The sequence below is a fragment of the Chiloscyllium plagiosum genome, unplaced genomic scaffold (assembly GCF_037043375.1).
Source record: "Chiloscyllium plagiosum isolate Xiang-an unplaced genomic scaffold, Cpla_swu_hap1 HiC_scaffold_42, whole genome shotgun sequence".
Lineage (NCBI taxonomy): Eukaryota > Metazoa > Chordata > Chondrichthyes > Orectolobiformes > Hemiscylliidae > Chiloscyllium > Chiloscyllium plagiosum.
This window is the reverse complement of record NW_028270180.1, coordinates 33,893,903-33,917,476: the sequence shown is the minus strand read 5'-3', so window position 1 is coordinate 33,917,476 and position 23,574 is coordinate 33,893,903. Positions and strand designations below refer to the sequence as shown.

At 41.7% G+C, this 23,574-nt stretch overlaps 1 protein-coding gene and 1 long non-coding RNA gene across 2 annotated transcripts in view; one reads left to right on the top strand and one right to left on the bottom strand.

The window, feature by feature from the left end:
* dapk2b (death-associated protein kinase 2b) overlaps positions 1-23,574 on the bottom strand; it is a 132,191-nt gene that overhangs the window by 29,777 nt on the left and 78,840 nt on the right. The window contains exon 3 of the mRNA XM_043680135.2: positions 11,421-11,642. Within this exon, the coding sequence (XP_043536070.2) occupies positions 11,421-11,642 (222 nt within the window). The remainder of the gene's footprint in view (positions 1-11,420; positions 11,643-23,574) is intronic.
* LOC122542446 (uncharacterized) lies at positions 1,077-22,510 on the top strand. The gene is made up of 4 exons (XR_006309805.2): positions 1,077-1,323; positions 15,917-16,086; positions 20,678-20,738; positions 22,384-22,510. It is a non-coding gene; the product is annotated as an uncharacterized LOC122542446 (long non-coding RNA).

The window sequence follows — 23,574 nt, the reverse complement described above, 5'->3', positions numbered from 1 at the left end:
ACATGTACCATACAAATATTGCACCTGCTGAACTCAACTAAATAGGTCATAGTTAATTTCTTAGTGCAATCCATTGACCAGAGCCAACCATCTTGGTTTAAAATTTAAATAAAGCCTGGTAATTAACAGTAGTTACCATTAACTTGTGCATTCCCATGGCAACACTTACACTAGAGTCCACTTCCTAACCAATCTGCACTCTCCCCTCATGCAGATTAAATACATCTGTTCTTCCCCTCAATTAGGTATTATTTTGATTTGTTCTAATAAATGAAAGATGAAAAGCTATAACAAATTGTGTCTTTTTACAGATATATGTGAAGGAGGGACTATGAAGGTTTGAATGGTGAGGTTTAGGACTTGCACACCTCTGTGGAGTAGGTGCAAAATGAGACAAATGGCTGACAGCAGCCAGGTTTGATAAGGATACTCCATGTTACACGTCATCACATTTAACAGAATCAAAAGGTTTTTGAGAGATTGAACAAAGCCACGCACAGCAACTGGTGCTGTTCCTTGCATTATTCATAATTTGGGAAGCTGTGAAGATTATGTCTATGAAACCACCCCAGCAATGCAGGAAGGAAGAGTTCCTCAGCTATTGGATGTAAGTGATCAAGAAGCCTATTTACTAGGAGCAATAGCAATACCAGCTTCTGGTGATTTAATTTTATATTCTTACAACCCATGAACAGGAATACTAAAAACACTTTAGAAGAGAAAGAAAGAGTGATGCAACTGAGCCCAATGCTGAATAAAAACAAATAGATTCTTTTGAAGCTCAGTTACAAGTTTGTGAAGCTAGTTTCAGTTACTGAGGTAACTATTCACAGGCAGACAGACACCCAGTAATCAATACCTTACATCATGAAGTTGAACAGACATTTAAACAGCTATGTCCTTGCCTGGTCACATGACATAGTGCCCTTTGATTGTCTTTACTCACAATATTTGTATTCTTCCCTACGTCACTCAGTTCATCTTTGTACCTATGTGACACCATCCCGTGACCCTAACGAAGCACAATGCAGCCAAGCCCAAGTGGTAAAACACAGTGGGACTTCTATATGCAAACAGGTTGCTGAGAAATTGCATTGCTGACTATAACACAAATCTCTCAGACTTCAGAAACCACAGAACTCCAGTTGGGTTGCTTTTGATGCTGTCGAGCCCCTCAGCTGTGTTGCGATCTTGTAAACTGTTGCTCAGAAACAGATCACTTTGTCCACTGCTGTTAAGAATGAATTGGAACTGGACCATTAGGATATGCTTTCACTCAGCCTGGATGTCTTGAAAGCCTGTTACTTGCTGTAAGAGGAGAAGGTAATGATCCAATCTGGAAGAATTTAGCACTGAAGGAGGAAAGGTCAATACACCCAAAACATTGATTCTGCTTTCTTTACACAGGTGCTGTCAGATGTCCAGAGATTTTCCAGTAATTTCTGCTTTTGTTTCTGATTTCCAGCATCTGTAGTTCTTTGTTTTTTGTTTAATGATCCAACTGGCTTGCATTTACAGACACAGTTCCACTGTATGCTATTCTTTAGGTGTTATGAGTACTGGGTGATCTGTGATTTATTGTCTCATTGCACTTTAACCATATTGCACAAATAGGTGTTTATGTTCCAAACTCCAAAATAATGCAGAAAACTATCACTGTCACTTCTTGCTATAATTTGAAGATGCCGGTGTTGGACTGGGGTGTACAAAGTTAAAAATCACACAACACCAGGTTATAGTCCAACAGGTTTAATTGGAAGCACACTAGCTTTTGGAGCGACGCTCCTTCATCAGGTGAGCCACAACCGCCTGATGAAGGAACGTCGCTCCAGAAGCTAGTGTGCTTCCAATTAAACCTGTTGGACTATAACCTGGTGTTGCGTAATTTTTAACTTCCTGCTACATGTTGGTACAGCACAGATTCTTCAGGAAGGGATATCCCTCAGATGCAAGTGATAAAACATCAAGAGTTTATCCATCAACATGAAGATTTCCTGCATGTCACCTCTTTTCAGAGCATGCACATTGTATTTTTGCCTGCACAGCACCACCTCCCACTCAATCATCAACATACAGCCATGGGTCACGAAAATTATGTTGCAACACCAGGCACATTTTGACAGGGAAATTAAACAGCTATCGAGATCAAACCGATGAGTCCCAGCACAACACTTGCCCTTAGCGTACAGGGGATACAGGCCTAAAGTCAGCAGCAACCTTGGCAAGTTACAGGACTGAATGACTCAGTAACACATGACAAGTCATTGAGGAAATTGCCCTCTCGAAAGTAACACAAACACCTCAGCTACAAAACAGACAGATGTTGTTCCTAGAGGATATTATATTCTGCTATTTCTCAATAACCTGGGGCTCAACATCTATTAGTTTTGCAGATCAGAATGAATGCTCAAAAACAGTGACTCTCAGCAGGGCAGCTGCATTGCTGGAAGATACAGAACTTGGAGCTTTGTTACTTCCACTGGGTCCTTGCCACAAGCTCTGCTCCCAGTTGGGGCCTCTATCCTGGAACCCTGACATTGCTGAACACGATGGGAAATTTAGCATGGAGGAGAAAATGAGAACTGCAGATGCTGGAGATCAGAGCTGAAAAATGCATTGCTGGAAAAGCGCAGCCCTTCTTCAGGAAGGGCTTATGCCCGAAACATGGATTCTCCTGCTCCTTGGATGCTGCCTGACCGGCTGAGCTTTTCCAGCAACACATATTCCAGGGCAATTTAGATTAGATTTTAAATTACATTACAGCGTGGAAACAGGCCCTTCGGCCCAACAAGTTCACACCGACCTGCCGAAGCGCAACCCACCCATGCCCCTACATTTACCCCTTACCTAAGGCGGCCAATTCACCTGACCTGCACATCTTTGGACTGTGGGAGGAAACCGGAGCACCCGGAGGAAACTCACGCAGACACGGGGAAAACTTGCAAACTCCACACAGTCAGTCGCCTGAGGCGGGAATTGAACCCGGGTCTCAGGCGCTGTGAGGCAGCAGTACTAACCACTAACCACCGTGCCGCCCACAAATTAGCATGGCCAATCCACCTAACCTGCACATCTTTGGATTGTGGAGGGAATGGAAGCACCCGGAGGAAACTCATGCAGACAAGTGGAGAAAACCCCTATAAGTGATCCTCCTCCTATACAGGAGATGAACTCTAAACTCTGAGTTACATGTGGTGTTAATGCTAATTTACCTTGTCCTCACCAACACAATCTCCTTCTTTGACACTAATCCTTTTTTAAAAAAATCGAGGAGATGTGAGCATCGCTGGCTGGCCAGCATTTATTATCAGTCCCTAATTGCCCTGGCAAATGGTGGTGGTGGTGATCTGCCTGTTTAAACAAATGTAGTCCATTTGCTATAGGTAGACTGACAATGCCCTTAGAGAGGTAGTTCCAGAATTTTGACCCAATGATTCTAAATGAAGGGTAATATACTTCCAAGTAAATGCGAGGAGTGGCTTGGAGGGGTACTTGCAGGGGGTGGTGTTCCCAAGTATCTGCTGCCCTTAGCCTTCTAAATGGAAGTGATCAGGATTTGGAAGGTACTGTCATCTTGTAGCATCATCACTGCTACTGTCAGTTGTGGAAGGTGTGAATGCTTGTAGATGTGGCATTAATCGGGTGGGCTGCTTTGTCCTGGATGGTGTCCTTGTTGGAACTGCACTCATCCAGGTAAGTAGGAGTATTCCATGATTAATATTCCTGACTTTTACCTTGTAAATAGTGGACAGGCCTTGGGAAATCAGGAAATGAGTTACACTCTGCAGGATTCCTGGCCTCTGACCTGATCTTGTGGCCACAGTATTCATATTGTTAGTACAGTTTTTAAGGACGATTAAATCTCACCTCACTTCTCACATTCAGTGATTTTGTCCATGTTTGAACCAAGGCTGGACCACCCCAGTCCAGGAGTGAGTGGCCTTAGCAGAACCCTCAGTGAACAGGCTATTGCTTAACAAATGCTGCTTCTGCTGCTGATCCTTTCGATCACTCACAGATGACTGAAAACCACATATGGGCAATATATCCTGCAAGCCTTTCTCAAAGTCACTGGTAAGTTTATGACTGCTCCTTCACTGTTGCTGGGTCAAAATCCAGGAACTCCCCCTTTCTACAGCAGTCTGGCAGTATGTGCGTGCATCATATGGATTGAAATGGTTCAAGAAGTGGCTCACCACCATCAGGAAAATTCAGGATGGGAAATAAGTGCTGGCCCAGTGACACCCACAGTTCTGTGAATTAAAAAAAAATTTCCTGCACTCCCAAAATATTCTTGTCCAAGACTTCAAATGACAATAGAATTTTAATTTCCCATGTCTTGTTGCTGAAATCTGTACCCACTGAGTCATTGCCATTCCCTCTGCTACCTTTTCAGTAATATTTATACTATTAGATTCACATTGTATTCACAAATAAAAAGTCACTTCACCTCATAGGGTGGATGTTAGCACCAAAAGGTGGAGTAAATAACAATTTGTTTAGTTCAGTTTCAAAGTACAAACTATAGGGATAGATTCCTTGCCAATACTGGTAATATAGACTGTGTTAGTCAGGCTACAATTGGGCCATTGGTTACAATTTTCTGCCATTCCCTTCCTGTATTATTTTATTGTAGTCATGGTTCAGCAAATGTGTCAAACTGCTCAGAGAGCAGCACGCCTACTGCAATTCCATACATTCCAATCAATGTTCTTGCGAAATCAATAGCCAAGAGGTGTGCGTGTCAACAATCTTCCTTTGAGAGAGATAACTGGCTGCTGCTGCTTCCTATGTAAACCTGTTTGTCTACAGTTATAAAGCAATGGACTGGTTGTGAAGTGTTCTGGGACTCCCAAAGACGCAAATGTTGTGGAAGAGCCAGAATTCAATCTCGCATTTCCCAGGTAAAGATCAAATATCACATAACATCAAATTATAGTCCAACAGATTTATTTGGAAATACAAGATTTCAGAGCACTGCAAAAGCTTCCAAATAAACCTGTTGGACTATAATTTGGTGTTTGTGTGATTTTTAACTTTGTCCACCCCAGTCCAACACTGGCACCTCCACATCAGGTAAAGATGGCAGTTATACAAAGCCCCATCCTGTGCCCATCAGGCATATGACAGGACAGCCAATGGCATTCTCGCCATCTTGATGGGGGAGGGTTTATCCTGCCCATTGTTATTTGCCAGCCAGAGACTGGCAGCTCCAGTAAATAGTAATGCTCCCTACAGGTGGTGGTGATAGCCATCACCATAACGCCCATTTGAGTTGGGGTTTTGTCACTCAATCTTGTGGATGGGGTGGGAGGGGGATGGGGAGCAGCAAGATTTGGAGTGGGAGGCGGGGGGGGCACTAGCTTTCCCCAGGCATTCCTGCCACAATCAGAATTGGGCTGGGAAGGGAGAACTGGGGTGAAGGCAGTTCTCCTTCTTGATATCCCCTCCTTGACTGACTAAATGCCCCTTGCAACTAAACCAGTTACCAGGGGAGGGTATTAAATTTCACATATAGAATCAGGTAGCACACAAAGTGGTCATTCATCCTTTCATGCTTGTGCTGGCTCTTTGAAAGAGTTCTCCAGGTTCCTAACAGCGAGGTCAGCCTAGCTGACAGGTTTGGTTTGTAATTGTTTGGGGGGAGTGCTCCAGGGGAGGCAACAGGACCTAATGTCTGACCCACCCCTCACATTCTCAAGGTGAGGAAATGGGAGGGGTGGGGGTGGGGGGGAAGTGATGATCGATTGATGGCAGGGTACTATGTGGGGAAGAAGCAATCCTGTTCTGCTTGACCCATAAGGCAGCTGGAGGTAGAACTAGGCTTCTCCTTAATGCCATCACTCAAGCTACACCCTGTCCCCATGCCCAAGAAACCCAGCTGGCCTCTAACATTTCGAGAATACCGATCCTATCCTGGTAGAAGGCAGACTGCCCCTTGCTCCCATCTCAGTGAAATCTGGACATCAGCCTCCTTGAGTCATCACCTCAACATGCTCAGAATTTCTACCCATTTGACATCACCCTTTTGGAAAACCCTCAATCCATTTGTATTATTCAACCTTATTCTTAGAATCAGAACGCTCATGAAAGGAAACAGCAACTGAAACATTCTGTCAAATGCAGCCCGATATGAACCCTGGGCATTTCCCCATTAACATTCCCAGGGTGATACTTGGTCAGTTTTGTCTCCACACAGAAGTATCTTTTCTTTTTGCTCAAACTCAGTTCATCAAAAGCGGTCACCATTTCATTTTGGAACTGAAAACAAATGCTGGAGATCACAGTGGGTCAGGCAGTATCCATTGAGAGAGAGAGAGAGGGAGCGAGAGAGCGAGCGCGCGCAAGATACCATTTTGATTCTAAACTCATCTAGACTCGAAACATTAGCTTGCTCTCTCTCCATGGATGCTGCCTGATCCACTGATCTCCAGCATTTATTGTTTTCAGCGCAGATTCCAGCAGTTGTTCCTACCACCTCATTTTGTTTGGTTTCCTTTATAACATAGAATCTGATAGCACAAGAGGCCATTCAAAAATGTGAACCATAGCCAATTAAATTCATTCTTTTTTTTTCTACAATCCTTCAATTATCTTAAATTAAACTATGACCCTAGTGAAACAAATGACCCACTTCCATTTGGGCCTCACTCCACACCCCACCCCTCCTCACACAGTGGTTCTACCCACATTTTTGTCAGTCTCCAAATTTTTCAAAGTGGATGGGAAGTCTAGCTCACTGGTCAGAAATCTGGCAGTGGGGAGGGGGTAGCCTAATGCTACATTTTTTGAGAGTATCCGCTGTATTAATGCCTATCAGACCGTCAAGTCCCTAGGTTAGACCAGATCCACAGGGGAATGGGAAGCTATTGATCAACTTAAAGGATTGACCTGACAAAAACCAGAAATGACACCATCAACCCCAGCAGACCCAGACACAAATAGCAAGTGGGACAGAACACCAATGCTTCACTAGCGGCTCACTGATAATGTTACCTAGCATGGTGATGAAACATCTGCAAACAAACTTACCATCTCAGCTAGGAAGTCAACAATCTCAGCAAGGAAGTCTGTTTGTGGTCTGGCAAGATTTCTCTCTCAGGTAACAGCACAAGATCAGATTAGCACATAGTGGTTTGTAGAACTTGCTTTTGTCCAAATTAGCAACTTCAAAATTAACGCAAAACACGCTGGGATATCCCAAGGCCCCGAGAAGTACTAGATAAACAACTTATCTCAGGCCAAAACTGGAGATTATTCTGATTTATTCAAGTTTCTCATGCCTCATTCATTTCAACAGCACTGTATTTTGTTAAATTGTAAACAAACCTGATCGGAAACTGGACAATGCTATTAAACCCTGCCCCAAGGTCAAAGGAAGTTTCCATTGCTGAATGTGGGACTTAAACTGGCCGAGTAATAGAGACTTTTAAAAATATATTATTTTTATTCAACCTGTTTTTCTCGTCAACCTTTCAGAGATATTACTTTACACCTCTGGATCAGGAGGGATATGAACCCAGGTCTCCCAGTACAGGGATAGGGACATTACCACTGCCACAAAAGGGCCCCAAGAGGCTTTTGTTTCACATCATTAGATTCAAATTAATTGATTTTCAATACATAGAGTAAACTCGAACTAGACTGAAGAGGAGCAGAAAGCACAAAGGGATAGATCATTGTGAAGTCTATCTTTGAGTGAGAGATCATTGGTTGGGATCTCACTTGCTGTTGACACTATTAGGTTGATGTTAGGTAGATATTTTTAATCACCCTGTTCCTTCATGTTATTACATTTCTCTAAAACAGGTATCCTGGCTTAGAGGAAGGGACACAACCACTGCATCACAAGGGACATCTGTATATTTTCCATTTTATTGCTCATTGTAAATTTAGGGTATAATATTTTATAATGAAAGGGATAAAGATTAATAATGAATGATCTGCTTTATCATTGCTCATGAACAAAACCAGCATCAATTTCTGACTCTAATTCAATTTTTTCCTGATCAGTTCTGGTTGTCACTACCTGTCCACATTCTTCTTCTGTGCATCTACACTCCCCATCTTTGCAAGCGGCTGGTTCACATTTGCCTACTTCTATATTTCATCGTCTCCACACTGTACTAGTGCCAGCATGGCTCTGCTATAAGCACTGTCACCCAAGATAAACCTGTCTCCTGGGCATGACACAGTCCAGTGCTAAGGAGGTGCCACACAAAGCTACCATCTGCTAGGGTAGATGTTAAATCACATATTAACTCTCAAGTGGATGTAAAGGCACTAATACAAAGAATAGGAGAGAAGTTGTCCCTGGTGTTCTGGCCAATAGTTCTCCCTCAACATGGTCAGCACGGTGGCTCAGTGGTTTGCACTGCTGCCTCACAGTGCCAGGGACCCAGGTTCAATTTCCACTTCGGGTGACTGCGTGGAGTTTGTACATTCTCCCCATGTCTGCGTGGGTTTCCTCCCACAATCCAAAGATGTGCAAGTTCGGTGAAGTGGCTATTCTAAATTGCCCTTAGTGTTCTGGGATATGTAGGTTAGGTGCATTACTCAGGGATAAACATAGAATAATACGGTAGGGGAATGGACCTGGGTGGGTTACTCTTCAGAGGGTTAGTGTAGACTTGTTGGGATCAGAGTGGTGCTGGAAAAGCACAGCAGGCAGCATCAGAGGAGCAGGAAAATCGACATTTCAAGCAAAAGCCTTTCATCAGGAATAGAGGCAAGAAGCTTCCATGGTGGAGAGATAAATGGGGGGTGGGGCGGTGCTGGGGAGAAGATAGCAAAGAGTACAATAGGTGAATGGGGGTGGGGATGGAGGTGATAGGTCAGAGAGGAGTGTAGAGAAGGTTGCAGTGAGAGAGTGACTCACTAAGACACTTGTGGAGAGAGGAGGAGAACAGCCTGACCTGCTGTACTTTTCCAGCACCAGTCTGATCTAAACTCTGGTTTCCAGCATCTGCAGTCCGCACCTTTGTCTAGTTGATTTTAACCTTACTGAGAATCCTCTTGCAAGGATGCCTACCTTGAAGAAGTTCTCCTCCTCTCTCCACAAGAATCTTAGTGAGTCTCTCTCTCTCTCTCTCACTGCAACCTTCCCTCACACTCCTCTCTGACCTATCACCTCCATCCCCACCCCCATTCACATATTGTACTCTTTGCTACCTTCTCCCCAGCCCCACCCCACCCCACCCCACCCCCACCACAACCCCATTTATCTCTCCACCCTGGAGGCTTCCTGCCTCTATTCCTGATGAAGGGCTTTTGCCCGAAACATCGATTTTCTTGATCCTCGGATGCTGCCTGACCTGCTGTACTTTTCCAGCATCACTCTGATCTAAACTCTGTAGACTTGTTGGGCCTGATAGCCTTTTTCCACACTGTAGAGATTCTAAATGATTCTTAACCAACATGACTAGAGCAGATTACCTGGTCATTACTGAATGTTTTGGGACATACTTTATGCAAATTGGTGGTTGCATTTCTGCACATCAAATAAAGCACTTCATTCACTGAAAAGTTTGTTCTGTGATCATGAAGGGTGCTACATAAATTCAAATCTTCAGGACAAAAAAAAGTATGCTGATATCAGCTCCATAAAGGAAATTATTGTGCTCATTTGAATTATAGCATTCTTGTATCTGTCCTGATGAACAAGAGATTAAAAAGTTTTGTTGCTATGTGCCACTTACAGCAATTCTCAATAATTACTGATGCCCAAAAGCAAAGTTTGCAAGGGTCCACATTCACTGAGGACAGACTGTCATCAGTCTCTAGGTGAAGGAGCAATGGCTATAACATAAAATCCCTTCTGAAATTGCAAAGTTTAAGCACAATTCAGTCTTTTATTCACAGAGTTCGTCAGAAGTGTTGTGATATCAACTTGTTGCCTTATACAAGAGAAGTCCCACCCACCAGGTTATAAAGAGTGGAGCGAACAGGGTTTTGTATTTGTTGGTGTATTCCTATCCTCCCAGTGCAGTAACAATAACCTTGTACTTACTCTTCATTTGTCCATGATTTAGAGATGCCAGTGTTGGACTGAGGTGTATAAAGTTAAAAATCACACAACACCAGGTTATAATCCAATAGGTTTAATTGGAAACACACTAGCTTTCCGAGCACCGCTCCTTCATCAGGTGGTAGACTACTATAACCTGGTGTTGTGAGATTTTTAACCTGATGAAGGAGCAGTGCTCCGAATGAAGTGCTCCAATGAAGCACTAGCTTTCAAAACACTGGTCCTTCATCAGGTGGTTGTGCTTCCAATTAAACCTGTTGGACTATAACCTGGTGTTATGTGATTTTTAACTTCATTTGACCATGATACCTCACAAGTGACTATCATTTATTTTGGATGTAACGTAAATAGCTATTAAGTACTATGTTTTAAATCATCACCATTTGTCAAGATTGAGCCAGATTCTGCTGAAGAATTTATGTGGGTATCCTTCCCACATGGCAATAGCTACTTAGATTACCAATAAGGAGGACTGATTCCAGTCAGCACAGCAACAATACAATACACACCATGCCTACAGAGTGGCAGCTTTCACCGTATATACCGAGGAGGAAGCTGGAAAGGTTCTGGAAGACTCAGATTGTAGTAGCAAACCAAAACAGAAACAAATCAACTATTCATGGACTGGAAATTACTTTGAAATTGCTGATTGATAAAAGTTTTCATTCACATTCATCAACGTCTTCATTGGCACTTTGCTATTTCATGAAAATGAAATCTGTGTCCTATCACTTGCAGTAAGTGTGCATTGTTGGCTTGGGAAACAGCAACAGGAGACAAAGGAAGTATGACGAAACAACAACAACGACGATGATGACAACAACAACTCATTGATGTGGTATCAGTTAAATCATAGCTGGGAGGGAAAGATTGGAAAGAGGAGGCCAGAATCTTGGACAAAGAAGTAGAGGGAGATGCAGCAATCCAGGGACTTCCAGAACCTAGGGAGATGATGAACGGGCCATATCAAGGTATCATTTACATGTTGAAGAGAATAACCTTTTGAAAAAAATAATACTCTCATTGTAAATACATGATCCAAAAAGGAGAGCTTATTTTCCAAATCACCATGTACTTAACTAGTCATAAGGTACACTAGGCAGGGACATTGGAGTGAGTGAGAAAGAGAATAGAAAAGTGGAGAGAAAAATGAAAAAACTGAAAGTTGAAAAATGAGAAGAAACTCTCTCAGGATTAACTTTACTTTTAAATATAATATTGTATTGCATCGATGCTGGGTTACTTGCTGCAGCTCATTAGCACTGACAGAACTAATTCTCAACATTAAAGGGAGTTTAGTTTCAGTTACTCATCATTAGGAATAATTAATACAATCCTTCCTGTTTTGATTTTCTTTATCCCAGCAACAGAAACGGAAATCCTCTTTACTCACAGTTCCAGAATGAGGACCACATCTGTTTTATTCTCGTAAACATCATGTAAGGTGATAATGTTGGAATGCTGGATCTGCTGCAGGATGTTCACCTCCCGTTCAATTTCCTCACGTCTCACTCCTCTCCGACTGGCTCGAACCTGCCGTTTCTTAATAAACTTTGCTGCATATTCAACTCCAGAGCTTTTATCACAGCATTTCTTCACGATAGCAAACTGACCACTGAAACAAAAAGAAAACAAAGTCAGAAATAGTAATTTGATCAGCTGGAAGTTATATATATCAGACGATTTTCAGGTGAAACCAAAATGTTAAAAGAGCAGGAATTTTTCCTGGTTTCCAGGCCTCCATCCTTCTTTCAGTCACTGACCAGATGTTAGGTTGGCCACTGGAAGTGTTAGAATAAAAGAAGAAAACCACAAAGAACGTTCTCATTCACCTACATCTGACCTAGTAGTCCCAAGAAACAGCAAGAAGTTCTGAATAAGGTCACTGGACTGGTAATCTCCTTCTCTCTCCAAAGATGCTGCCAGAGCTGCTAAGCTTCTCCAGCTATTTCTGTTTTCATTGGTTTCAGACATCCAGCATCCACACTTGCATGCCAGATTGATTAAAAATACTTCTAAAGTATTGGAGAATCCCACCAAATATGACTCTTTTATAATTAACACTGTTCTCTAATAATACCAAACAATTTCCACCAATTCTTCTAAAACAAACCCAAGTACAAGATGAGGAAGTGGCAGAGAGTTTTAGGAACCATAAGTTTAAAGTCTCACTTTTTCTCAAGTTGCTCTACATAGACCACAAATCGTGACTCAAGTTACTTACTGCTGCAAGGGGAGTTGTGGTGGGGGTGATTTTTTAAAAATAGAAGATTTTTTTCTCACATACAGTTCACTATTACTAATGTACCATTATTTAAGAAGTTGAAATCCTTCTGGGAAGTGACCCATTACTAAAAACAAAAACAGGATGATATTAAAATGGAACGATGCTTCTATTGCTTAAAAAACAAATGAATATTTAAAGGGATATTGATTTTAGGAATTTCTGCAAGGTCAGACACTGATGTGGTTGTGGACAATATTTTGTCACTCAAGTGAACATTACAATTTTACTAAACAAAAGACAAAAGAACTGTGAACACTGGAAATCAGAAACAATAACTTAAGCAGTTGGAGAAACTCAGCAGGTCTGGTACTTTTAAAGGAGAGAAAACAGAGTTAGTGTTTCAGGGTTCTGAAAAAGGGTCACTGGACCTGAAATATTGACTTTACTTTCTCTCCACAGATGCTTCCATACCTGCTGAGTTTCTCCAGCTCCTTCTGATTTTATTATAATTTCACTCCTGCATTCCACTCCATCAGCTTTGTTCTTTGCCCATCCTATTCTTCCTCTAGCCTGTGTTTGATTAAAAGGGTCATTGGCCCAAAACGTTAATCTGGGTGATTCCAGTATTTTCAGCGCTTATTATAATTTTAAGAATGTTTGTTCAAGAAACCCCGACAGTTTTGTCTTTCGTCCTGGTTTTTGTAGAATTAACCAGTATTTTAGCCAGAGAAAATGCTGCACAGTTCTCTAACACCTCATCTGAAACATTGATATGCTGGAAACATCTTGCTGATAATATGAGCAACCACATGGCACAGTTAAATGTGAAGTTAATTCTTTACTTGATCCAACTGAAATAATGTCCTGTTTCAGAATTGATCAATCCAATTATATATCAAAAAAACTCTTCTTCAGATTGTTCTCAGTTTCTGAGCTCCTCTTGTAGCTACAGTATTTACATAGCTGATCCACTCCAGGTTCTGGTCAGTAATAACAGGGCATGGTGTTAATGGGAGATTCAGTGATGACAATGCCATTTCAATGCCTGGGTGATATGGTCAGATACTCTAGGCGAAAGAGAGACTGGAGATTAGATTCAAGATTAGAGTGGTTCTGGAAAAGCACAGCAGGTCAGGCAGCATCCGAGGAGCAGGAGAATCAATGTTGCGGATGTAAGCCCTTCATCATCAAGCACACATCAATTCTCCTGCTCCTCAGATGTTGCCTGACTTACTGTGCTTTACCAGCACCACGCTCTCGATCCTGGAGATTGTCCAAGTCCTGCTGCATAAGTTTCTGAGAAATCACAAATGTGTATTGAACATAGTGCAATCAACCCAGTTCTGACCTAATGATGGAGGGAAGGTCATCAATTAAGCAGCTAAAAGGCATTACTCTGAAGAACTCCTACTGAGATGTATGGCCTCCACCAACCACAACCATCTTCCTTTGTGGTCGAGATGACTGCAACCAGAGAGCAGTGTTTCCCATTGACTCCAGTTTTGCTGGGATCCTTGATGTCACATTCAGGATTCGTTGGGATATATCACAGGATACAGAAGGAAGAAAAGGATGAGATTGCTGGAGCCTTGACAGACATCTTTAGACCTTCTTTATCCACAGGGGAGGTCCCAGAAGACTGGAGATTAACTAAGAAAGTTCCTTTGTTTAAGAAGGACAAAGTGATAATCTGCAAAATTACAGGACAGTAAGCCTTCAGGGAAATTATTGGAAAAGATTCTTAGGGACAGGATTTACTTGCATTTGGAAAATAACGGACAGCCATGTTTAAGAGGCATTTAGACAGATTCATGAACAGACAAGGTATAGAGGGATACAGACCACATGCAGGTAGATGGGTTTACTTTAGAATGGTGTCAGCATAGACATAGAAGGCCAAATGGCCTGTTCACACAGAGTGCTGCACTGTTGATGGTGTTGTCTTTCAGTTAGACTCAAAGCTAGATCCTGGCCATTCTCACTGAACAAAAGTATCCTTGATATATTTCAAAAAAATTAAGAGTTGTTTTTCATGTCCGATAGAATATTTCTCCTTCAATCAACGTATTAAGACAGACAGTATCTGGTCAGTGTCACAGTCCTGTTTTTGGGAGGTTGCTTTGTCCAAATTGGTTACCACATTTCCAACATGACAATACTGACTGCACTTCAAAGGTACGTCATTGACTCTAATGCATTTGGCGCGTCAGTGCTGTGAAAGGTGCAATGTAAGTGCATGACATTCCTTTCTCAACTAACAATGCATTTCTGCTGTTAGTATCCACTGCTTGTCAACTTTCCTAATCTTCCAATTTATAGCTGAAATCATAGATCCCCTACAGTGTGGAAACAGGCCCTTCGGCCCAACAAATTCACACTCACCCTCCGAAGAGTAACCCGCCCAGACCCATTCCCTTACCCTATTATCCTATATTTACCCCTGAACAATGCACCTAACCTACATCTCACATCTGTGCTTGGAAAATAATCATCTTTGTTTTTCATCAAGATATATTTTGTCTTATAAAATGCCTATTTTATCACAAACTCTCCATGGATCAATTGACATTCCAAAGGAATCAGCCAGCAGTTTATACAACTCGAAACCAAGATGGTAAAAGTTAAGAAATACACATTCACCTAAAATGTTTAGCAGCCCCTTGAAGGCTGAATGTTGAGAGACATTGCACTTTCCCCATCTGTGCACCACAGACTTCCAAACCCCTTCTCCAGTAGGTGGATTGAGAAATGTAGATTCTATGGGATCAAGCATTTTCACAATTCATCTGCTTTGCTGCAGACATGAGTGCCAGTAGTGGATGCTGGGAGGCCACTTAACCCTCATCTACAACTGGACTTCCCTGTTTGAAAAATCCAAGAAATAATATCTGTTTAAGATCTTCAAGCAAAACGAAGATGAAACCATGTTTTAGACAGATGACTGACTATTCTACCTAACAAAAATTAAAAAAAAAGATAATTGCTCCTGAGCTTCATTTTTATTTCTGTGAATTTTTAAAAAAAAGTCTCAAGTTCCCTATTTAATGTGGGCAGTAAGTGGAAAAAAAAGGCTAGTTTTATGCGAACTGCTCACTGCAGAGAAAAGCTGATTGGGGAAGTCGATTAAAGTGATGACTTTGATCAATTCAAATGTTTCACTTTGTTGAATTTAGTGAAGTTAACTTTGTAATTGAGGAAAATTGTGATAGATCCCTCTTTGCCAATTTTTGCCAAATAATTATCTCAATTTTTTTATGGCAATGCTTGCTCATTCATGTTTGATGGAGTACTGGCACTAACCAAACAATAGAAAGTGGTGCAAAATGATTAACTTGTTTGTGTATTCTCTCAAGATTATGCCACATTCCACTAAGGTAGCCTCAAATATCTGCACACAAGCTCTTCTGTAGTTGGGGGGAGGGGAGGGGGGTGGTGGGGGAGGTGGTGGGTAGTCTCCTGCCTGAGAGTTATGTGCTCAACTGGAGTGATTCATAGCCATATTGGCTGGAGTAAAAAAAGTTAATGATCTAAAGTCAACAAGAGGATAAGGAATCTTCCTTGTTCATACGGTGATGTATTTTCTCATTAACCGGAGAGCTAAAACAGCACATTAAAAACAAAATTCTTTTTGCTCACCAACAACCTCTTTTTTAAAATTTCAGTAATGAACTGGCTGGCACCTATCCAGCAGTAGGCTCAGCTTTAAAACAAAGTGAATCTCCAGGGATTTCTGACTCCAAGGCTAACGGTGAGGTTCAAGCAGGAGAAAGCACAATGAGATACGATGGAGCATGGATCAGTAATTCATAGGAAAGACCATCAAAGCAAGCAGGTAAAGAGTCTTGAAATGATTAATTACTGTAACCCAATGGATATTAAATTGTATTAAATGTGGGTATTGTGGTGCAAATAGATAAAGTTAAGGTAAACGATGTTTTGGTTCTCAGTTTTTTTTTAAAAGTGGTCAGGACATTTTATTTTAAAAGCAGCATTTCTAAGAAATCATGTGACTTATAGGTCCTTATATACATGACCTATTAGGTAAGATTTACTAAATTGAGCTTTGGTGATCCAGAAAAGTAGAAAGAGCAAAACAGTGTTCAGTTTAGAAAAGATCCATATTAGCAAGTGTGCTGTTTAGTAGTCCCAGGATAGTCAGTAACTGGAAAAAACCCTGTCTTTTTTCAGAGAGAAAACTTAGTGAATTAGTCTGTGTCTCTGAGACTTGGGAGAGATGGAAGAATCACATCATCCGGTGAATGTGCAGAAAGTCAGCAGAAAGAAACACTTGAGATCTTGTTAGTAGAGTATGAAATTAAAGAGAGAAAGTAGATGCAGTTCTTCATTGGGATTGAGTGTCTGTAATAGATGCTGCTGGGAAAAAAAGGGTTGAATCTTTTCTTTTGCTGTTTATGACAGGATCTTTTCAAATGTTATTTGTCTAATAAGTTTTTTTTAAATGATACTCCAAATTGTTGGTATTCTTGGAAAGCACAGCACAAATGCATTATTCTGTCAACACACCTGCAACTTGTCATCAGCCTTGAAGCTGAACCCTGTCCTTTTAAACTTTGTTAAAATGGTCTACACCTATGTAACCCACTCTCTCTCCAAATACAAATACAGCAATGTTTTCATGCCCTTATCTTGCTGACTTCCTTGACATAGTTCTGTGCTATCAGTTTATATTTCACATCAAAATTCCCACAAGACTCAAAATGTAGAACCCCAGTAAGTGGATAGCTCAGCGCAATCACTTAGTGCAACTGATTCACTGGGTTCGGCCACTTCAGCCTCCTCCTGTCTCAGCCCCTATATTCTTCATCACCTTCCCCTCAAGTTAATATCAGAGGCTAAATGCTGGTTAGACAGGGCCCAGACATCTACTTTACAGTCAGTTTTATTTCTACTCAGCAACGGTGTGTCCATTCCTGATGAAGGGCTTTTGCCCGAAATGTCGATTCTCCTGTTCCTCGGATGCTGCCTGACATGCGTGCTTTTCCAGCACCACTCTAATCTAGACTCTTATTTCTGCTCAGCTCAAACTTCAACTTCACTGATTACTCATTCATACTTAGTAGCATATACACCTCATTTTCATCAAATTATCCCATAGCTAACATATCATTTTTCCAGTTGGTCTCAGACATTCCTGAAAGACCCTACCAGATTATAACACTTAAATGTATACACGTTATTTGCCTCACCAACATTGAAATAGATGTTACAGATGCCAGAGGGCCAGGTATCAGTTAACCTTGCATTTATGAAACACAAAAGAGAAAACAGAGTTAATATTTCAAGTCCAGTGACCCTGTATCAGAACTGTTGTTTTTGTTTCAGATTTCCAGTGTCTGCAGTTCTTTTTATTCCTATGTTTCTTATTGGATTTCATAGCATCTTATGAACCTACAGGTGCAAACTTCTTCACTATTCTTACCTTTAAAGTCACTCCTCTGCCTGCTCAGTTTTGCAGACACAACAATCTTTAAGATGAAGGAATATTCATGTACATAAGAATTTCTCTATTGATTGTTTTAGCCATAGCTGCAAACTAATTTAAAACAAATGGATCAATGCAACTTGGAAAACAGAGATTAGAATCCTGGATGTGTTAATCATTCATAAACCTTTAAACTTTCAGTATATTTTGAAGGTCTGTGTTTTCACAGTGAAGCTGCTGAGGTTTTAGATGCCAAACTTCACCCATCGGAGGCTTTAGAGAAAGGAAGAACAATTTTAAAATGTGATAATAAAGTTACTTTCTAGTTTCATTTAAAACTAGTAGTTAAACCAATATGAATAACTAGAGCTGCTGTGTTGTTAACTACTAATAGAAGCCCTCCAGTGTGGAAAGAGGCCATTTAGCACATCGAGTCAGCCCTGCCCTTCCCATCCAGACCCAACCCACACCCTATCCCTGTAACTCCACATATAGCATGGCGAATCCACCTGATCTGGACATACCTGGGCACGATGGGCAATTTAGCACAACTAATCCAGCACATCCTTGGACTGTGGGAGATAACCAGAGTACCCAGAGGAAAACCCACATAGACACAGGGAGAACATACAAACTCCACACAGACAGTCACTCAGGTCCCTTTTGTGAGTAGCTGATAGGATAAAGAAAGGAATAGCTTGGTTTTAGAGCTTGGCGATTGAATTAGGAAACCATTTTGGAATTTTGAAATAAAAGGCAGCAGTGCTACCAATGACCCTCCGTGCGGCCCCTTTAATTTTAGTACCATCGTGTGGGCGGCACGGTGGCACAGTGATTAGCACTGCTGCCTCACAGCGCCAGAGACCTGGGTTCAATTCCCGCCTCAGGCGACTGACTGTGTGGAGTTTGCACATTCTCCCCGTGTCTGCGTGGATTTCCTCCGGGTGCTCCGGTTTCCTCCCACAGTCCAAAGATGTGCAGGTCAGGTGAATTGACCATGCTAAATTGTCCGTAGTGTTAGGTAAGGGGTAAATGTAGGGGTATGGGTGGATTGCGCTTCAGCGGGGCGGTGTGGACTTGGTGGGCCGAAAGGCCTGCTTCCACACTGTAAGTAATCTAATCAAAACAAAACACAAGAACCTAGCTGGGCACAAGTGCCAATTCTCTGCCACTTCTATAGAGTGACAAGATAGGAAATTCAGGCAGAATTTAATACCCTGCCCACCCTAGGTTTGCTGGCACAGGGCATTTAAAATCAGACAGGAGCAATTCAAAAGGGGACTCTATCACTTCCTGTCTCAGCCCTGATCAAGTCCAGGTGAGAAAGCTTGTGGACACCTTTTTAGTTCATGGAGAATCTTTACCTCACCTTGCTGCTCTCTAACCCCAGAAACCTCCATCTCAATGTTTCTCCCGTTTGAGACATACGGAGGTAAGTGCAGCTCTAACTACAGGCAAGCAGCTCTACACCATCCAGGCCAAACATCCACTACCTCTCCGACTGACACTCAGTACCGCAACAGTGTGTACCATTGACAAGATGCACGACAAAAATTCATCAAGACTCCTTAGTTAGCACCTTCCAAACCCATGGCTACAGTCTAGAAAAACAAGAGTAGCAATACATGAGAACACTACGATCTTCCCTTCAAGATGCACACCATCTAGCCTCGAAATATATTGCCATTCCTGCAATGTCGTTGCTTCAAAAGCCTGGAACTCCCTTCCTAACAACAGAGGGCCTGCGTATCACAAATACTGCAGCAGTTCAAGAAGGCAGCTCGCCACCAGCTTCTTCAGCACAGTTAAGGACAGGCAATAAAATTTTAGCCCAGCCAGCAATGTTCACATCCCATGAATAAATTAAATATTATAAAAAACTCCTTACTATGTCCCTATGGACAGTTAACACACAACTACTTAGCTCAGAGCAACATGGGAGACATCTGGTAGCAATTTGCACTTAAGAGTGTAACCTACAAACCAATTGAGTCACCTACGAAGGCCAATTAAAGCATCATTTGTTTGGGTGTAATGAAGGAGGATTCTATTCCATCCCTGGAATAAGTGGGCCAGAGTGTGCACAGACTCATTGGGAAGGGTTACCAGGAGGAGGAAGAATAATGTTGATTTTTGAGCCAGGAAGTATTTATAACCCAAACCATCCATTGGATACAATGTAGGTCAACAACAAGGACAAAAATGCCCAAAACTGTCACTGCAGTTTGATTGTAAACTGAAATGAATACTTTCTGGACACATTTTTAAAAAGGCAGTCTCCATACATGTAAATGTTTTATAAAGAAACTTTCCGATATATTTCAAAATTCCAAAATGGTTTCCTAATTCAATTGCCAAGCTCTAAAACCAAGCTATTCCTTCCTTTATCCTACCAGCTACTCATAAAAGATACATCACAGACTGAGCTTCCATTTATTCCATAGAGGTATAGTTTTGAAAAATAATGTGAGCCAGTGCCACTCAAAGTGAAAATAAGTTTCTTCCTATTGGGTTTCTTCCTATTTCAAGAATTGTTTAAGGGCTTCCTGTTGAAAAGTGGTAGCTGTGGTTCAGTTAGAAACACGCTTGTCTTTGGAGTCCAAGATTTCCAGTTCAAGTCCAACTCCAGGACTTAAACACTAAAGTCCTAATCCATTGCAGTACTAAGAACGTACTGCAAAGACGGAGCTGCCATAGAACCCGGAGTGGTGTCAAAGCTTCCGTGGCATTATTTTGAAGAAGAAATAACGTTACCCCTAACATCCTGGCCAATCTTTATCCCTTAATCAATATAAACGTTACTGCTTGTGGAAGCTGGGTGTGTGCAGGCTTTCTGACATCACCTACATTTTGAAAGTATCCGAGAGAACAATGTATTTTATGGGTTCTGTGGCCTGGAGTTTGCTGCACTGTTAATTCAAAATTTAAACAGAGAAATAAATTGCAATAACCACAAAATCACATCTTTTTCTTTCTCAAGCTCCAGATGGAGAATCTAACAAGAATACTGAGTTAGATCTTTCCTACAACTGAACATCTTGGTGAGTGCTATAATAACTTATCATGTGCTGTTTCCACAAACGTTTAAGATCCATGAGTCATGTTAACCCATTCCCATGTGATGTGGTTGAAGGTTTCCCTCACTGTTAACTTTGAAAAACTCCAACATAGTAAGTGGTAAAGAATGGATAACAGAGACACTGCACGGGAAAGGGGAGTTGTACATTAGGATAATGGACTCACTCCAGTTTACTTAGAATTGCCAGCCAAATATCTGGTGAGCTTTCAATCCCAATAGCACCACTGGGTCTGATGGCCAGTGCTGGAACTACAGGTAGCCTCCCACAGGAGCCATTTTTTTCTGGACTGTAAGTCCAGGATTTCCCTGGCGAGTCCCTGTGAGGGGGCACGAGGATTTTGCAGGTAGGGGGAGCACATGGATGGGATGGAAGACCACCTGTGGGGGCCTCCATTGCATGCACATTACCACAACAAATATCCATCTCCCCAAACTGCCTTGACAAATGGCCTGTTTATCACCTCTTAAGATGTTATTAATTGGCCATTTGAGGCCCACAACTAAGCAGGCTGCCTGGAGCCTCCCCTACCCTTGGCAAAAGCCCTGCCATTCCACCTGACTTTATATCCTCCTGTGAAGGCCCTTTCCTCACCCCATTCCCCTTATCCCACACAGCTTGAATTATTCCCTTTCTGTCCAGCCAAGTTAAATGGCAACGCATGATTGTAACCATTAAAAATGGAACATTATGGCCAGTACCTCAGTAATGGTGTTTGGAAGGTTAGCCATATTCTGACTTCATGTGACTCATTTCCAAAGTGACGCATCTTTTGAAACTGCACCGGCTGCAAAAGGACACTGAGGAAAGTAAGGTGGAAATTGCAGAGGCACTGACTATAATATCTTGGGTGATGCATTTTTGGAGGTTAAATCAAGAGAAAAGAAAACAGTAAATGGCAAGACCCCTGAGAGCATTGATATACACAGTGTTATTGGGGTCTAAGTCCATAGCAGCAACACAAGTGGAGGTGGTGGTAAAGAGGGCATACAGCATTCTTGCCTTCGTTGGTCGAGGCATTGCATACAGAAGCTGGCAAATCAGTCGCAGCTGTACAAAGCTGTACAAATATTAGGCCACATTTGCAGTACTGTGTGCTGTTCTGGTTGCCACACTATAGGAAGGATATGGAGGCTTTGAAGAGGGTGCAAAAGATGTTTACCAGGATGTTGCCTGGATTGGAGGGTATTAGCTACAAGGAGGTTGGATAAACTTGGAATGTCTCATCCTAGAGCTTCAGAGGCTGAAGGGCATCCTGACAGAAGCATATAAAATTCTGAGAGGCATTTCTCCCCCTGTGTGGAAATGTCAAATACTATGGGGCATAGTTTCAAAGGTGAGAGGGGAAAGTTTAAAAGAGCTGTGCGATGAAAATATTTTTTAAAAGAGGATGGCAGGTGTCTGGAATGCACGCCAGGGGAGGTGATAGAAATAGACACATTAGCAAAGTTTAAGTTATATAGACAGAGATGTGAAAAGGTAGGGAAGAGGGATACAGACCATGTGTAGACAGATGAGATTAGTTTAGAATGGCATCATGGTTGACACAGACAGTGGGCTGAAGGTCCTGTTCCTGTACTGTACTGTTCAATTCAATGTTCTTTCTTAGACTGAGGAGCAGTGCCTGAAGACTGGAGAGTTACTGAATGTTACACCCTTAAAGGAAAGAATGTAAGTTTAGATCCGGCAAATACAGGTCAGTTGGTTTAAACTTTGTGGTGGGCAAGATTTGGAAACAATAATTTAATATTAAATTAATAGTCATTTGAGCAAATGTGTTAATTAAAGCAAGCCAGACTGGATTTGTTAATAACAAATTGACTTTAACTAACTTGGAGTTTTTTTTAAATGTGGTAATTGGGAGGGGGCTGTTGAGGAGGGTAATGTTTAGACATGGTGCACGGTACCGAAAGGTCCTTGATAAAGTGCCATTTTAGAAACCCATTAGCAACTTAGAGACGACTGACTAAAAAGTACAATGGAACTAGAATTGGCTGAGTGACAGGAAACAGTAGGGATAAATATTGCTTTGCAGACTGGAGGAAGGTACACAGCTGAGCATACCCTAGGGTGTTAGGATCCCTATTTTTCCCAATACATATGACAGACCTAAACCTGGGTGTGTAGCACAACTTCACAATTTGCAGATGACAAAACTTGGAAGAGTATGTGAGCTGGGCAAAGATATCCAGACTATCAGCACATTGGCTACTATTGGGAATGTTATTCCTTTAACAGCTGACCAGAGAGTGACTTCAGTCGCACAAGGCTTGTCAACATGTTTCCTTCCTCTTGAGATTAAGGACTTGTCTGTTATGAACTCCTTCATCCTGCTAAACCGATCTCAGGACTATCAGGATGCTTTAGTGTCAGTATTGAAAATGTTTTTAAGCAAGCACCTGTTTATACTATTTGGTGCCAAATGCTTTGAATTTATCATATGATCAGGCCATTTCAAGATCATTTTGATCAGTAGCTACTAAGTCTTTTATCGCTGCACAGAGCAGAATTTCACAACATGGCATCTCACAGGTCACATATAAAGCTGAAATTATGTTCTGAATAATTCAGTTATTTCAAACTGCAGATACTAGCACAGTCTGCAATGTCTCGATTTAGAATCCATTTGGCATTGAAAAACAACTCTGAGAACAAGCCAGAGAATTCAAATGGAATAAGTTCTCAGGGAATAGAAGTACTAACAGGATAGTTATCCGAATGTCAGGAAGTGCATTGCCAGGATTCAGGGCTCATACCTGGACTGAAGTCAGGACAGCCCCAATTAGAGAGGTTAATGAGA